Genomic DNA, 17,856 nt, shown 5'->3' with positions numbered 1-17,856 from the left:
GATTTTGGTCCTCGGATGTAGCCACTGTATATAAAATACATAGTTTGTTAGTTAAATATGGATTTGTTATTAAATAAATAAATAAAATCCAAGCCAGAGTTGGTTTATGTCAGACTAACCAGATTCTTGTAATTACGTATCCACAATATTTCCAATATATGAAAATGTAAGGTAAATATGACTGGATCCACCAGTAGGGGGCAGCAGCATGTTACACTGACTGGTCAGGGATGAGAGAGCTGCTGTCATTAAAAAAATATGTATATATATTATGCACACGCAGAAGGTGAGAAAAAACTAAAATGAATAAGCATGCATACAAGATTAAATAATTTGTAATTATATATCTGCATCCATACTTTGCAGGCAACACTTGCCCTTACAGTAGAATGGCCTTTTTATTGGTACAAGATATAAGAGTTTTATGTAAAAAAAAAATATATATCTATATGCTTTTTTTCTGAAATATGTGATCTAAGTCATGTCTATAAAAGAATGCTAAAATATTTTAATAAAACTAATACATTTGGAAACTTCCAAAATGTGGTAGAGTAGGTTCTGACAATGAAGAACAAGTTGTGCCACAGTTTCAGGTTGAGCTGTGAAAAAATGTACTTTATATTTAAACTATTCTTAATGTCTTGAGAAATGCTTGGTATGGTAAACGTTCTGCATTAGTTTAAAGGAAACATCTCTAATCTTACATTTAATAAAGTATATGTGATGTAATGGTTGGCTGTGTGGAGCTGATGAAAACATACCAGTTTAATTCACAGGCATAGGTGAGTATGTTTCACAATCTAGAAACTGACAGAATAATACAAATAGAAACGTATGCAGCTTGTAACCGTTATCTTGGCTGGGCTGCTGGCAGGAAGGTCCAACAACTATTAAATATTTTATTTTGACAAATTAAAAGGTAAAGGGTTACAACAACATGTTTTGAGAGATATCCATATTTATCAGCCTATAAACTAACTGCTGCTCGTCATTTGACCAACTCTCCACCCTCAGACACCAATTACCACCATGCTGTCAAATGAAACGCCAGAGACTATCTCCTCCTTCCATTCACGTGGATCAGCAGCGCGAGGAGTTTTCAAGGAGCGTTTCGGTTGAAAAATTACACTAAAAACCACCTAAAGAAAGTGTTTTTCCTCCCAGAAGTCTTAATAGCGCTTGTTCAGATCTGCATCTTTATTAGAAACGTCCCTTGGAGATAAAGTTTGACGCGGACCGCGTTTTCTGCGCTTTGTTTTCTCGTGAATTTACTGTGACCAACGGGCAAATGGAGTCATCTTTTGAGTTTTCCAACTCTTTGGGCAGCGTGTCCTCCCTGTTGACTCGCTGCCGGACCTTTAAAGTGCTGGTGATTGGAGACTCCGCGGTGGGGAAGACCTGCCTCACACACCGACTCTGCGCCGGAGAGTTCCCCAGCAGAGTGGAAGCTACCATCGGGGTGGACTTCCGCGAAAGACAGCTGGATATCCACGGAGAGAAAATTAAGGTAACTGGTGAAGTGTTCATTTATCAATTAAAAAAACCTGAAAAGAAACGGTGGACACATTAACAGGCTAACTGTGCGCCGGACTGTGCCAAACTAATATTTTTACGCACAGCGGTGGTTAAAAATAAACTGGTTGATAAAGTAATGTTGGTTCTTTTAGGTTGAATGTTAATCCCATGTCATTGTCACAATGGATCCAGTGCTATTCATGGCCCAATTTAACCGACTAACCAGCCTGGACAAACAAAACTAAAAACTCTGGGGACATACTAATATTCCTGTTAGACTCTTGCAGGTGTTTGTGCTGTTTAACCGTGACTTTATCATGTTTTATACTGCGTTTTTATGGCTCTTTAGTAATGTCCCTCACTCCAGTGTATCTCTGCTGATTTATTTATCCCAGACTGAATGACTGAGAATTCTCTGGATGGAATAAAATTAGCTTGCAGAACGAATGCAGCCTGTAAGTCTCTGTAAACATTACATGCTTGACTCTAGCGGATGTTAACTGTTTAATCAACAGCCTCTTACAGCCAGCTAATTCAGCTCAGATTTTTAATTCCTGAAGTTTGGACATGTTTAATTTGAACCCCATGGTGGGAAGACACGTGAGGGACTTGCATGTTTATTCGATGATTCTATCTTAAATCTGTGGGTGTTCGTTGGTTCGTGCTGTTTCCTGAGTGTTTTGAAACGACCACATGACAGAGGAAGTGTCTATTGGTGGTGACTGTGGATTTGTTAAAGGGCAGACAAGGTTTCAAGCTTTGTTCCTGGTGCATCAAATTGACAGTCTTTTGTTCAAAATAAACGTGTAGTTAAAGATGCAATGTGTAAGATTTGCCGCACGCTCTAAACAAATAGGAGGCAGCATTTCACCTATAGTCTAAATTTACAGTCATCGGTTACAGTAAAAAGGCAAACTACTAACAGCAGGTCAAGAATGCTTTGCAAAATTAAGGGGATGAAATGAAAATACGAGTTTTCTGATTTCTGCCAATAAACAAACTATCAAAACTTACTTCCAATGCGATTGACACCTCAGGGCATCTCTATTTCTTCATCCTCTCATGTTGGACATGGCAGACTGGGCGCTACAGTGCCTCTCAAGGTACAAGTGGTATTACAAGACAGGACGAGCCGAGGCTAGCTGGTTAGCATGCTCATTTCAGTAGATATCTCTGCAACACAATATAGAGACGTCTTTGACGTAACGTCAACACTAACTTCTTCACATTCTCTTGATGTTTGTTCATTATTTGTGTTAAACTAAACTTACACATTGCACCTTACAAAACATCTTGAGTTGATTAAGTCATTTCTTTAATGCAAAGTATTTTATAATTTTATCAGAGCTGTTTATGAGACTTCAAGGGCAAGTCTCAAGTCAATCAAGCCAATCTCATGTCTCTCAAGTCAATACTAAAGTCCCAGAGGGCAAGTCTAAATCAGATCACATGTCCTCGTAAGATAATTCAAACTGTTACAAATCCTTTGTCTTCCAAGTGCTAATGAATGACTCAGCAGCTGAAGAGTTTCTTTCAAATTTGTGTTTACAGGATTTTATACAAAGTCCTTTCATCATCGTAAAATACATCAAGTGCACTTAATGTATTCAAGGACAGAGATATCTGAGTTTTGATGATCACATCAACTTGTTTATTCCATTTCTTTGTTTCCCCTCAGTGATGATTCACTTAGTGTGTGTGTGTGTGTGCATGCGTGTCAGCATCAGCCTTGGGGTATTTCAACACATGATTTATTTTGCCCTTCGTGCCTTCCCTCTCATTAATTTCCTCTTTGTCACTTTTCTTTGTCTCTGCCACCTCGTCATCATCACCAGCTCCAGCTGTGGGACACAGCAGGACAAGAGCGTTTCCGTAAGTCCATGGTGCAGCACTACTATCGCAATGTCCACGCTGTGCTCTTCGTATATGATGTCACCTGCCCCGCCAGCTTCTGCAGCCTGACAGCCTGGATAGAAGAGTTCAGGCAGAACTCCCTCGGGCAGGAAATCCCAAGGTAACTCACTAAAAGAATAGGAGTCTTTCCCCAGGAGAATACGATAAAAAATTATACCAGTCCATTACTTACACTAAGACAATTATTTTTGTATTACATGTTTCCTGAAAATGTATGTTTAAATATACAAATTATGCATTATCTTATTTGATATTTGTATACATTAAACACAGTTTGGTGTATGAAAGTGGAGATTTCTGGCTCAAAGTGGATTTAAAACTAATTTAGAAGAAAACTGTCTTTAAAAATATGCACTCAAGGCACTACACATGAATTTGGTACTTTAAGACAGTTCTTTTTTTTGTTTCTGAAATTGTATGTTTAAATATGCAAAATATGCATTATCTAATACTAATTTTTTGTGAATTTAGGAGAAATCAAAATGCGCAAATAGACAAAGTAGTAAAATAAACACCTAAAAGTGTATTTTGGATGTTTACTTCACTAGTCTGAAAGAAGACTCAAAATTGACCAGTGCAAGAAATGTGTTTTCCCCTAAATCATATCGAACCTTTCTACTTGAGTCAACATCCTATGACCATATTACTCTTTTGTGCAACTCTTAATATCATCATCCTTCATTTGTCCATTTCTGCTGCCCATTCTCCTCCCAGGTTCCTGGTGGGTAATAAGAGTGACCTCCGTGACCCCAGCAGGACTGACAGCCAGGTGAGCCAGGAGCAGGCGACGAGCTTCGCCAAAGCCCACGGCATGATGTGTTTTGAGACGTCCGCCAAGAACCCGCCAAACAAATGCGGGAGCGGTCGACGAGGTGACGGGGAGGTGCTGTATCAGCAGGATAAGGTGGAGGACATTGTTGTTGCTGTTGGTGCCAAACTGAAGAGACAGAAGAAACCTGCAGCAGCAAACACCTCGACGAACGGGTCCTTTAAAGTCCTGAACAAGAAAAGACCCGAGAAAGAGCTGTGGACCTGCTGCTGAGAGACAGAGGGAACCATTGGCCTTTTCAGATGGAAGAATGTGACGTTTTTAGCTCTTGTGCATGATCGTGTGAGTGAACGTACGTGTGTTTGTGTCAATAAGAGGATTACCATACTGATGATGTTGATGCATGATGTTAATATTTGACCATAGACAAAAATCTTTTTATATTTGAAATATTTGCTGTTACTCCAACACTGAACTTTAATATTTATAAGTATGTGAGGCGTCCTTGGAAATTGTATGTATATTTGTGATCTTCTTGTTTTACAATTGCTGCAAAATAAAAGACTGAGTGTAAACATTATTTGGTGGAGGATGTGTATACGAGTAACTTTGGTGCAGTGGTGTTAATCTAATCCTGGCTGTTTAGGGTTTCCCACCACAGGACTGTGTCCAGATGGATGGCACATCACAGCAGTCACGCCAGTCTTGTGCATGAGCAGTGTGGGCGTTGTGTCTCACATGTGTTGTGATTTTGTGTCTAATCGATGATTCAGAAGTCATCACATGATCCGGGTAAACCTCTTCTGCTCAATGGCCAAGACAATCATAGATCCTGCAACACACCCGAGGTACAGGCAGCTGAGTGTGTGTGTGTGCGCGCGCGTCCAGGTGTCACAGTGGTGCAACATTCAACAGCCAACTGATAGATGTCTTACTCTAGACAGACGATAACTGGAGGAGAGTATCTTTTATATTTTTCTAATTTGCTTTTACACGATTAAATAACATACAAATTAGCCACTAAATAAGTTGGAAAAGTGAGAAAAAAAACTATGGTGTAGAAATCAAAATTCTCTAATTTGCTGACTGTTGTGAACAGCTACATAATGTCTGAAGCTTGTTTTTGTAGAAGCAGAGTAGGGTTTTACGGATAAAATCTAAAGCATATGTTTGAACATCTGAAAATATTGTCACTCTAATGTCAAACCAATTTGAATTCAAAAGCCATATAAAGCCCAATTCAATCTCAACTGGGCTGGACCAGTAAAACCTTTGCATGTTAACTTAAAGATAATACCTCCAACTGTTTCCCTGTCTTTTAGTGTAAATTAGTATGAATGATTACTGAAAATGTTCCTAATTAATGGCTGATTTCTGGGTTACGACTAAAAACAGACTGTTTCCTCAAACCTGCTTCATTTATCTTCTCTGTTCTCAGTTGTCCATGCAAGTTCTTGTATCCTTTGCCATGAAGAGTCTGATAGTGACACCAAATATTACATTCCTTGAGCACTGAAAGGTGCTATAACACACAAAGCACACTGACTTCCCATTTACCTCTGTGAAGAAACAGGAACTGGTCCATTGTTCATGGAAAACTGTACTCTGTGTCCACTTTTTGACTGACATTTTCCACCGGTTTTCCCTGAATAAACAGTAGCTTACACTTGACAGAGGATCTTGACAGTGTTTCCAGCATTGGACCTGCTACTCTTATTAGGACAGCTTGACCTCTACTGGACAAATAGGAATAGCAGTGCATTTTATTTAAAAAGATTGAAATTAATGACACCCCTGTGCTGACAGATGTGATTTCCACTGTAGCTAAGTACAATACTTCAGAGCAAGCCTACATAAATGAGCATCCACCATTTTCAAATGATACTGATACTGATACTCATCTTGTGAAAACAGATGTGCGCCTCTGGAGGAGCTTTAAGTGAAAACGTAATCCCTGAAGATATCAGAGTGATGTCTGGTTGAAGGATATAAACTTTCAACAGAAAGCCTTTTGCAGAGTAACAAACTGGGGGCGTGGACTTTGACAGACATGGGAGTTTACCAGGCAGGTACAGACTATTGAAAAGACACATTGGAGTTGCATTATGGGAAATGTGGGGTCCAGTGTTTTTAGAGCTTCATCAAAACTAGTGAATAAAAGTCAGGATATCTCCACGCCTGCTGCTTTGATTTTGACCATTCTTTTATGAGTCCCTTAACTTTATGGAGGATGACTGACTTATGACTTATTTCTACTTGTGCTACTATATTTCTCTATATATCTATCTCTAACTATGTTGTCATTAGTGTATATTCACTTGAAACTAAGAATTGTTTTGTTATCAATACCTTAGAGGCAGTGGCGGGCCGTGCATTTTATACCTGGGCCTTCACTGCTGTCCTGCAGCTGAAACACAGCTACGGTTATTATTTGTTTCGTGTAAAAATGAAGCCAACACCTATAGATACACGTGTTGTATTCTCACGATACTGCAGAGAATACGCCGAGAGTGCGTCTCCTCTCTGCTCTGACTGCAGCGCAAGGCTTCTGTGAGAGTACCCGCCTGTGTGTGCGTTGCAGCAGCGGAGGGGCTCACAGCAGCACCCGCTGCTCGTTCAGGACAGTCAAAACACCAGAAAAGTTGCTTGATTTGTCGCTAGTAGCTTTTGACAAACAAAGTCGCCATGAGGGTTTGGAAAGTCGCCAGATTTAGCGAGCAAGTTGCCAACACTGGCACCGGCTAAATATGTCCCCAGTAATAGACTGCGGTCAAGTCAGCAGACACTCAGATCTCCGTGGTCAACTCAGCAGACACTTAAATTTTAGTGCACCTATACGCTGAAACTTACAGTAAACGCAACCAAACAGCACAGATCTATGAAGGTATATTTGTGTCTTTATTACGGAAACAAAAAAAACGTTTTAAAAGCAAATTTCTCGCACTGCAATCAAAAATCAAGTTTGTAAGTGAAAATATATAAACTGAGAATAATTTATTTGTTAGTTTTGCTTATGAAACTAGAATTTTTGGTTAAAAAAATAAAATCTTTGGTTAAAAAAAATAAAATCTTTGGTTAAAAACAAAACAATCTTTGGTTGAAAAAAAAATATCTTTGGTTGAAAAAAACCCTTTGGTTTCAAAACGAAAAGCTTTGGTTTTGAAACCAAAAGCTGAGTTGGGTGTAGTGGGCGGGGCATACGCTGCTGAATGTACCAGGATTCATTGGTCGGTTTGACTTGTCTCTCGGTATCTGCATCATCTAAACAGTGGGGGCTACATGTCAACACAGCAGCCCTCCATGTCGTTCTTAAAAAGAGACTCCACGACACTAACAACATGAGAACAAAGTGAAGTGCTGCTATATTTAAAATAATTTTGACAAAACAGAGCAGTCAACTTACCTCCATGTCACCGTAACCTCCTGTCTGTTGTTTTTAACCAAAGATTTTATTTTTTTAACCAAAAATTCTAGTTTCATAAGCAAAACTAACAAATAAATTATTCTCAGTTTATATATTTTCACTTACAAACTTGATTTTTGATTGCAGTGCGAGAAATTTGCTTTTAAAACACTTTTTTTTGTTTGCGTAATAAAGACACAAATATACCTTCATACAGATTGGGAGCGAGCGAAGAACTTTGCAAAGTTAGCGGAAAGATTAACGGGAGACAACTTCCGGTTTTCTACAGACGAACATCCGGTTTTCAAAGTAAGATGCTAACAAAGTATACATATTGCATAATAGAAATGAGATTAAATGAATTATATTCCAATAAGTATAAAAAATGATACCTTCATCTCGTGAGTTAAAGGGAAAATACACCTAAATTGTGCGTAAAGTGTCTTTATTCTTTGATTTGAGGGTTGCTGGAAATTAATAATACCTGACTGACAGTCAATTAAGATATTTTACTAAGCAAAAACTTTGAATTTGAAGTGTAATAAAAAGTATTTTCTCAATAATTCCAGACAATGACTGATATATATGTGTTGAGGACATCGTTGACTCCACCCATACTGAAAATTAGACATTTCTACTGTACCAATTAAGAGATATTTCAAAGTAAATGTCTTACATTTGAATCGAGAAAATATCTAATAAATGAATATTTGAAGTGTAATAAAAAAGGTTTTCTCAATAATTCCAGACAGTGACTGAAATATATGTGTTGGGGACATTGTTGACTCCACCCATACTGAATATTAGACATTTCTACTGTACCAATTAAGAGATATTTCAAAGTAAATGTCTTACATTTGAATCGAGAAAATATCTAATAAATGAATATTTGAAGTGTAATGAAAAAAGTTTTCTCAATAATTCCAGACAATGACTGATATATATGCTGAGGACATCGTTGACTCCTCCCATAGTGAAAATGACACATTTTTACTCTACAAATTAAGAGATATTTCAAATTAAAAGTCATACATTTGTACCCAGAAACAGGTACATTTCTGAATATTTGAGGCGCTATAAAAACTATTTTCTCAATAATTCCACACAATGACTAATGCATATAAGTTGAGGAAATCTCTGACCACACATATACAGAAAATGAAACATTTTTACTGTGGTAATTAAGAGATTTTTTTAAGTAAATGTCCTACATTTGTTCCAAGAAATATCCAATAACTGAATATTTGAGGTGCTATAAAAAGAGTTTTCTTTATAATTCCAGACAATGACTAGTGCATATGTGTTCATGACATCTCTAACTATATTTATACTGAGAATCAAATATCAGACCAAAATAATGCAGACGGGCTGAAGGCCCCTATCAAAGCAACCTGGGCTTCCATAACACCTCAGCAGTGCCACAGTCTCATCGCCTCCGTGCCACGCCGCATTGATGCAGTAATTCATGCAAAAGGAGCCCCGACCAAGTATTGAATGCATACTGTATACTGTACATGGACATACTTTTCAGTAGGCCAACATTTCTGTATTAAAAATCCTTTTTTTAATCGGTCTTATGTAATATCTAATTTTCTGAGATACGGAATTTTGGGTTTTTATTAGCTGTAAGCCATAATCATCAAAATTAAAAGAAATAATGTGTGTAATGAATCTATATCATATATGAGTTTTACTTTTTGAATTGAATTACTGAAATAAATTAACTTTTCGATGATATTCTAATTCATTGAGATGCAACTGTATACATTAATCATTGTTTGGAATTATTGAGGAAACTCTTTTTATAACACTTCAAATATTCAGTTATTGGATATTTCTTGGAACAAATGTAGGACATTTACTTTAAAAAATCTCTTAATTACCACAGTAAAAATGTTTCATTTTCTGTATATGTGTAGTCAGAGATTTCCTCAACTTATATGCATTGTGTGTAATTATTGAGAAAAGTATTTCTATATCACCTCAAATATTCCGAAATGAGCTTTTTGAACGTTCAAATATAGGACTTTTACTGTGAAATATCTCTTAATATGTACAGTAAAAATGTTTCATTTTCACTATGGGAGGAGTCAACGATGTCGTGAACACATATGCATCAGTCATTGTTTGGAATTATTGAGAAAATATTTTTTATAGCACCTCAAATATTCAGAAATGTACCAGTTTCTGGGTACAAATGTATGACTTTTAATTTGAAATATCTCTTAATTTGTAGAGTAAAAATGTTTCATTTTCACTATGGGAGGAGTCAACGATGTCTTGAAGACATATGCATCAGTCATTGTTTGGAATTATTGAGAAAATATTTTTTATAGCACCTCAAATATTCAGAAATGTACCAGTTTCTGGGTACAAATGTATGACTTTTAATTTGAAATATATATATTATATATATATGGTACAGTAAAAATGTCTAATTTTCAGTATGGGCGGAGTCAACGATGTCCGCAACACATATATATATATATATCAGTCATTGTCTGGAATTATTGAGAAAACCTTTTTTATTACACTTCAAATATTCATTTATTAGATATTTTCTCGATTCAAATGTAAGACATTTACTTTGAAATATCTCTTAATTGGTACAGTAAAAATGTCACATTTTCAGTATGGGTGGAGTCATTGATGTCCTCAACACATATATATCAGTCATTGTCTGGAATTATTGAGAAAATACTTTTTATTACACTTCAAATATTAATTTATTACATATTTTGTCGGTAGAAATGTATGACTTTTTCTTTGAAATATTTCCTAATTGGTACTGTAAAAATGTCTGATTTTCAGTATGGGTGGAGTCAACAATGTCCTTAACACATACTGTATACATGATTCATTGTTTGGAATTATTGAGAAAATAGTTTTTAGAACACTTTAAATATTCAGTTATTAGATATTTTCTTGGTACAAATGTATGACCTTTACTTTGAAATATCTCTTAATTGGTACAGTAAAAATGTCTGATCTGTATGGGTGGAGTCACCGATGCCTTGATTACATATACATGATTCATTGTATGGAATTATTGAGAAATATATTTTTGTAGCACCTTAAATATTTAAAAAATGTGCCATTTGCACATTCAGTTCAGAGTTTTTTCTTAGTAAAATATCTTAATTGACTGTCAGTCAGGTATTATTAATTTCCAGCAACCCTCAAATCAAAGAATAAAGTTTTCAAACACTTTACAGTTTTAAAGAACACTTTATGCACAATTTAGGTGTATTTTCCATTTAACTCACGAGATGCAGGTAGCATGTTTTATACTTAATGTGAATATAATTCATTTAATCTCATTTCCATTATGCAATATGTATACTTTGTTGGCATCTTATTCTGAAAACCGGATGTTCGTCTGAAGAAACCGGATGTTATCTGACGTTAATCTTTCCGCTAACTTTGCAAAGTCCTTCGCTCACTCCCGATCTGTGCCGTTTGAATGCGTTTACCGTGAATTTCAGCATATAGGTGCACTAACATTTGTCTGCTGACTTGACCGCAGTAACAATAGTTCCTATCACATATTAAACCAAACAAAAATCCATCTTCATAAAAACAAGTTGTACAAATAATAATATATAAACAAGCAGTGGTGGGCCGTGAGTCTTCTCTGCTGGCCTAAACAGAATCACAAATTATAGCTATTTTATAATTTAATAATTTTTCACAAATACACTACATGTATTATAATTTTTTTCCCATTAGCTTATTTTCTCATTGCACAGCTCCTGTCTGCAGCCTGCAGCGCTGCTTCCAGCACAGCTTGTTTTAAGTAGAGCTTTTATCCAATCAGATTCAGCCCCTATTTCTCTATGTAAGGAGAGGCCCAATGCCCGCTAGAGAGCCTTTGCAGTTTAAGTAAATGGGGACGATATTGTTGATTGTCATAGTCTTCAACCAATCAGATCTTTAGTTTAGTGACATGTTCTTTGACGTGCCAGTGGTATCGAGGTAGCCTCCTAAGTACGTCAGCATTAATGTGTGCCGTGATTGGTCAGTGGGCCAGTGTGACTTTTGTCAAACAGAAAGCTAACTTCGGTTAGTAAGCCTCGTACCGAACGGTTTAATACGAATACGTGTAGTGTTACACCCCTAGGAACAAATAACCGTAGCTTGCGCATCATAATGAGATTATTAGGAGCTGGCTCAAGTGTAGTAGGACAGCTCAGAAGGCCCAGGTATAAAATCCACGGCCCGCCACTGTAAACAAGCATATTAAAGCTACTGCAGATGTAAAAACAAACGCATTTAACTTACCAGAGCTGCTGTTCACTATTTAAAGACAAAGTCCATCCTCCTTTCTTTGTTAGTAAAGAGTTTAATCCCACAGTTGTTCAGTACATCCGTGCGTTTTAGTTCCAGTAAGAAGTCCTTCTCGATTCATGGACGCCAGTGAAGACAGTCGAGCCTCCCCAGTTGTATTTCTTGAATACGTTTTAATGCGTTTGAGGGCTGAAAATGTCTGCTCAACAGAGGCAGCAGATATTGGGATTGTCACCGCCCAACATGTCAGGCTAGCCCACTGACCAATCATGTATGGCTAGGCCAGCTAGCAGGCTCTGGCACGTCAAAGAATACGCCCAACATGTCAAACTAAAGATCTGATTGGTTAAATACTATGACAATCAACAATATCATCCCCATTCACTTAAACTGCAAAGGGATTCACTTGTGAGTCTGCAGGCCTCGGCCTCTCTTCTTACCTAGAGACACAGAGGTGAAATCTGATTGGATAAAAGCTCTACTTAAAACAAGCTGCACTGGAAGCAGAGCAACTGAGGAAGACAGTAGCTGTGCAATGAGAAAATAAGATAATGGGAAAAATATTTTTATAAATTATAATACATGTAGTGTATTTAAGAAAAATTATTAAATTATAAAATAGCTATAACTTTGTGATTCTGTTTAGGCCCACCACTGCTTAGAGGTGAGGTGCAATCTGCAACCTCATGTCGAGCTGCTACTATATCCTACACAGTGGTCCTTTAAGTCTTTAGATCTTTTAAATATGTATATTGAATATATATTTAAATAGTACAAGTGCACTTTTACTGTCTGAAAACATCTGGTGTTGACACATTGCTGGGTGCAAACATTCAATGTTTGTATAAGAGAATACAACACGTATAATACTTACTTATTTTATTATTTAGTCTCTGCCAATCATGCATGGCGCAGGCCCACAATAGCTCTGGGACAGTGTGCATTATGCAACCGCAGTTCACTGTATCTTTCCACAACACCACATGGGACTGTAATCCAGTTGAAACCAGCATGAGGGATGTCTGATCCTCCACAGCACAGTCAACAAGATTTCATCTCAGTATGCAGCACACCACATATTATAAACTGCAAAACCTACCCCAGAAAACTAGAACTAGATGTTATATTTACAAGTTTACTATAAATCTAGATCCTTACAACGTTGACTACTTAAGAATAAAAAAACACGACCGTTGTTCTGCCAGTTCGCCTGCAGGGAGCGTGCTCGTGTACTAATCTTTCTTGAAAGGGGTTGTACTTTCTGCAATCAGCATTGGACAGCGGCTGAGTGCTCCTCCTCGATCATCTTTAAAACCAGCTGGAAACACACGCACACGCACTCATTCACCTGCTGCTGACTACCGAGTGAAGATGTTCTGCAGACGGGCATTGCAAAGAGTCGGGCCGCTGGCACGGAGGGCTTTCGAACCAACGTCCAGAAATGGTGAGTAGCCTTAAAAAGGTTGTCAGTTAGTGACTTCTGAGGGGAGTTCACGCGATTTGCCGTCAAATTGATGAAAGTAGAGTTAAAGGTCGCTCTCGCGTGCGTTTAGCGGCTCGACTAGATTAAAACTAGACTAAATGAATCGGTTTATTTAATGACTTGTATAACTCAGATTGTATAACTGTCTAAACCGTGCTTACTCCTACACATTTTTTTAAAGTTAATTTCTGAAGCAGCGATTCCTTTTAAATGTTTGCATTTTCATGCGAAAAGTGTGTGAAAGTGCCCTAAAACGCTTCATTCTCACAAGGTTTCCATTGTGCAGAGCAGAAGGAGGCGTGTCCGGCTTTGGGAACACACCGTTCTTGCACATTATGAAAGGGCGCATCACTCACACACGACAAAAACACTTTAATTTAAAGGTTTTATAAATTGCATCAAGTGCACTTGTTTTTTTTTAATGCGTATTCAAGCCTCGATCATTTGCAAAGAAAAAAATGATTTAACGAGTGATTCTTCGTCATGTCATGGTTACAAGTTGTCCTAGGACGTCTTATGTAGGGCATAGCTGCTCTCAATGTGGTCTAGCTCATAAGTGTTAGCACTCCTAAGAAGCCTATATGAAAAATGCATTTACATAATGTCTAAAACTTATAGCCAATAACTCTTCTGTTACACCGGGGAAAAAAAGCTGTGTATTTTAAAACTCACTTTGTAGCATTTAAATATAAGGTGAGTGGATTTGATCACTTGGCCTTTCAGGAGGCTTTCTCTTTTCAAATGTCCTTCCCTCCCCTGATCATCCTTGACTTGGAATCTGAGCTTGTGGAATTCTGCCTGAGGTCAAACTGTTGCTTTGATTTCCTGTTTGAAAATACAAAAAAACCTCAAGCTCTGACTGAAGCAGACAAAATGAATTATACCTGCAAGCATTAGTCTTGATGAAGCTTTTTCTGTATTCTGAGAAAACTGCTGGTGTGACTGGTATACACCAGTCCTGACCTGCTTGTCCTGCAGGTCAACATATGTACTGAGCACATGTCAGCTGACAGAGGCAGCAGGAGCGCACCAACATACACTTGTGTCATAGCAGCCATTTTGTCTGTTGTTGCCTGACATGTGTGTCCATTTTTACAGGCTTGAACCTCACTGCAGGGATTAACTGATTACCTGTATAAATAACCTGTACTTGGCCTTGTGCCTGCATGGTGCTGCTGTGTCATGGGTATTAAGAGGACGAATGAGGGAGGACTCGCTGCTACAGTGGCTCTGCATCCACAACTGGACAAAGTGTTTTCATAGTTTTAGCAGTTAGTTTAGCTTAGTTTAGCATAGTTTAACATAAAGACTGGAAACGGGGGTTCAACGGTATCAAAATCTGCCCAGGAGCACCTTTTTAAAGCTCAATAACTAACATGTCTTTATTTGTTACATCAGTTACTGCTTCGGGGCCAAGCAATAAAACCACAATGTGTAACTTTTAGACTTTGTTTTTTGCACAGAACAAATAAACAAGATAAAATGTGCTAATCAGTGATATTTTGTGGTGCTGGTACAGAGATTCCTTGCTTTTATAGTTGGGTGCAAGTTGTCAGTGGAAAAGTCAAAGGGTGAGTTATGATTTACCTGAACACGTGTGAAGGACAAAAGGGGGCGGGGTGGGCTGTACATTCTGTTCTTTCACAACTTCAGTTTGCCTATTCGGGTTGCTGAGTAAATCACATGCATGTGCACATAGAGAGGGAGTGGCTCATGCTAAAGATATCTTATGTACTGTAACTGTGCATGTACACTATGTGGCGTGGGAGAGACGGCTATCTAGGTAGGAAGAGATTAGGCTGTGTTTGGGACGCACGCTGGTTTTATTTACGACCTCCTCTGCATGCACCACTGGCAATCCTTTAAACACCAGCAAATCTTTTCACACGGCTGCAGCCTGCCACAATCGGCCACCACAAAAATAACCAATTGGGAAGCATTTGGCAGATCCTCAGTAGCTCCTGACATATGTGTTGAGGGACTAATTCATATGAATTCAAGCCCACTAGGTACATTTAGTTTGTGTGTTGGGGATTTAATTTAAGGAACAAGTTGGTGTTTAGCTTGGCTGCTCTTAAATCTTTCCATCTCCTCTGCTACAACTGACCAGGGCTCTCTTGTGTAACTGGATTAAAGGCTGGAGACATGTTGACACTACCAGAATGCAATAGTCTTTGTGCAGAGTCTAAGTTCTGATGGGAATTTTCTGAATGAAATGCTTTGGCCAATCACTGGTTGAATAAAGGTCACTATCGTCCTAAATTACAGTTGGGCATATATATACATACATACATACATACGCTAGCTGGCTGTAATTCTGACCTTCTGTGTCTCTCAGCAGCTCCAGTGCGACACATGGCCTTTGGGGTCCCTGGTGGCTCATCCAACATGGCGTACTTTGTTCTGTGTGGAGGGGGCCTCACTGCTGCAGTCATCTATGTGAGTATCTGTTGCTCCATTCCAGGTTCATCTGACCTGCAAGTCTGCATTATGACCAGGCGTCAACGTCCGGGTCTGAAAAGGGACATCCTCTGGTTGCAAAAAGTCTAATGTAGTCGATGAGTAAATTACCCGACTTCTCACTTGATTCATTACCTCTGTAAACATTGTGAACATGACTTTATGGTCTCAGTTTCTAGTGTAAAGTTTTCTTCAAAACTGCATTTATAGTAAAATGGACAGTAAAGCAGGGTATGATTTAGGGCGTTGCTACCTTATGATTAACGGGTCACTACCACACTGTTGTCTGTTTGTCTTAAAACTGTATTTTCAATTCCTGAAAGTTAATTGCGATATTTTAGGCGACTGAAATGTTCCATTCAGTTATACTTGGTGCCACCATCTTCTGTCACTACTTGTTGCAAAAAACAAGACAGCAGTGGTCAAAAACAAAGATGGCGACGACCAAAATGGCAGTCCACAAACTAATGGGTGATGTCGGGGTTACTACGTCCACTTCTTATATACAGTCTATAATTGTTACCTTTTTGCCCTTCTGATGGGATTTCTTAAAAAGGTCTTCCGCTCAAAATCTGTCGTTCAGTATCGGTGTCGAGTGTAACTTTAAAGATGTTGGTTGGAATATTACTTGAGAGCTTTAAAGGAGTAATCACCTTGTCCTCTCCCTATTCCACACAGTAAACAACATTAAAAAGTGAGAAAGTAATTCTCAAGGAACGTAATATTGTCAAAACATTAAACTTATGTTAATAGACTTGCAATGCTGTACGGACAGACTGGACTATGTGTAGCAGACATCCCCACAGTCCAGATACTAAATGGACATAGAAGGCTCTTTATGCCTTTTTACATACAGTAAACAGAAACAAGTCCAGACAATAGCTGTCAGACTCTTGGCAAAGCGCAACTATATATCAGCTGTGTGTTCATATAAGAAAAAATGTCAGTGTAAACTGGCATTTTGTAATACTGTCATCATTTTTGTACTGTTATCATTTGTGTGCTGGAATGTAGTAAGTACATAACTGTTCTCTTTCTCTCAGGCCTACAAGAAAGTCGGCGGAGATAGTGAGGACAAACTCGCCAACACGGCCTCCACAGCAAAGGGTCAGCTGCTGACACACTCACAAAACACGCACTCAAACTCCTGAGGTTACATCTCCAAATAATACTACAGAAAGAACAAAGTCACATTTCTTGTAAATTACATAATTATAATGTGATACGGTCACATCGACGGCAAAGTCATTGATTATACACTTACACATTTATAGAAAAACCATGCTGCAGAGTTTTGTGAGCTAATTGTTAACCTCCGCATGCTCACAAGGACAACACAATCTTTCTGATGTTAAGCAGCTATGTTTAGTATGTTGGAGTGCTAACGTTTGATAATTGGCACTAAACGCGAAGTACATTAGCCGGACCATTATTATAAATGGCAAAACAAAATCAGACTCTTGCTGCATTTCCTAGCTGGTTCTGGCTGCACCACCCAAATATCAACACGGTAGAATGATCACTCTCAATAGCTTTATCTTGTCTGTCTGTTTAGATTTCTGTCTGCAAATCATTGGTCTATTCAGCCAGTATGAGAGATCATGGCTCCGTGCCCAGAGCAGCTAACTAGCCTGTAATGGGGATAAGCAGTGTCTGCATCTGGTTCAGTTGTGTACATGCAGCCTGGAAGTGTTTTTAGTCACAGGAGTATAAAGCTCTGCTCCCTACAGCGCTGCAGAGTGAACTGCTCTGGCTTTAAACTGGCCAGTGATCACATTATGTAATCAAGCAAAAATGTCCTGGAAACGAAGTCACATGGTCTTCATGCACATGGTGATTAAACTGATTGTGATCGAGGATCATATTGTCCTGACGCATTTAATCTGAATACACATCACTGAGTATAATTGCAGTGCAGTCAGGTGGGGGGTTTGATTTGTTTGACTGCTTTTGAGACAAATTTTTCCTGTTGGGGCAGAACTTTCTTAATTCATCACAGCATGTTTGTGTTGAACCTAATAGTTG

General features: G+C 38.3%; 1 protein-coding gene across 1 annotated transcript; it reads left to right on the top strand.

The window, feature by feature from the left end:
- Positions 1 to 236: 236 nt before the first annotated feature.
- Positions 237 to 4,750, top strand: LOC142949468 (ras-related protein Rab-33B-like). The gene is made up of 3 exons (XM_076091117.1): positions 237 to 1,507; positions 3,351 to 3,529; positions 4,144 to 4,750. The coding sequence occupies exons 1-3, from the start codon at positions 1,289 to 1,291 to the stop codon at positions 4,469 to 4,471; spliced, it is 726 nt and encodes a 241-aa protein (XP_075947232.1). The 5' UTR covers positions 237 to 1,288; the 3' UTR covers positions 4,472 to 4,750.
- Positions 4,751 to 17,856: the final 13,106 nt, after the last annotated feature.

Source organism: Anarhichas minor, unplaced genomic scaffold, assembly GCF_050575085.1.
Source record: "Anarhichas minor isolate MPS153535 unplaced genomic scaffold, ASM5057508v1 ptg000014l, whole genome shotgun sequence".
In the NCBI taxonomy this organism is placed as follows: Eukaryota; Metazoa; Chordata; class Actinopteri; order Perciformes; family Anarhichadidae; genus Anarhichas; species Anarhichas minor.
This window is presented reverse-complemented; position numbering and strand designations above follow the sequence as displayed.

Bases quoted from the DNA above. Each gene is read 5' to 3' on its own strand.
- LOC142949468 (XM_076091117.1), top strand. From the start codon at position 1,289: ATGGAGTCATCTTTTGAGTTTTCCAACTCTTTGGGCAGCGTGTCCTCC. The intron at 1,508-3,350 runs GTAACTGGTGAA...CATCATCACCAG, and splicing joins TCCACGGAGAGAAAATTAAG to CTCCAGCTGTGGGACACAGC. The intron at 3,530-4,143 runs GTAACTCACTAA...TTCTCCTCCCAG, and splicing joins CTCGGGCAGGAAATCCCAAG to GTTCCTGGTGGGTAATAAGA.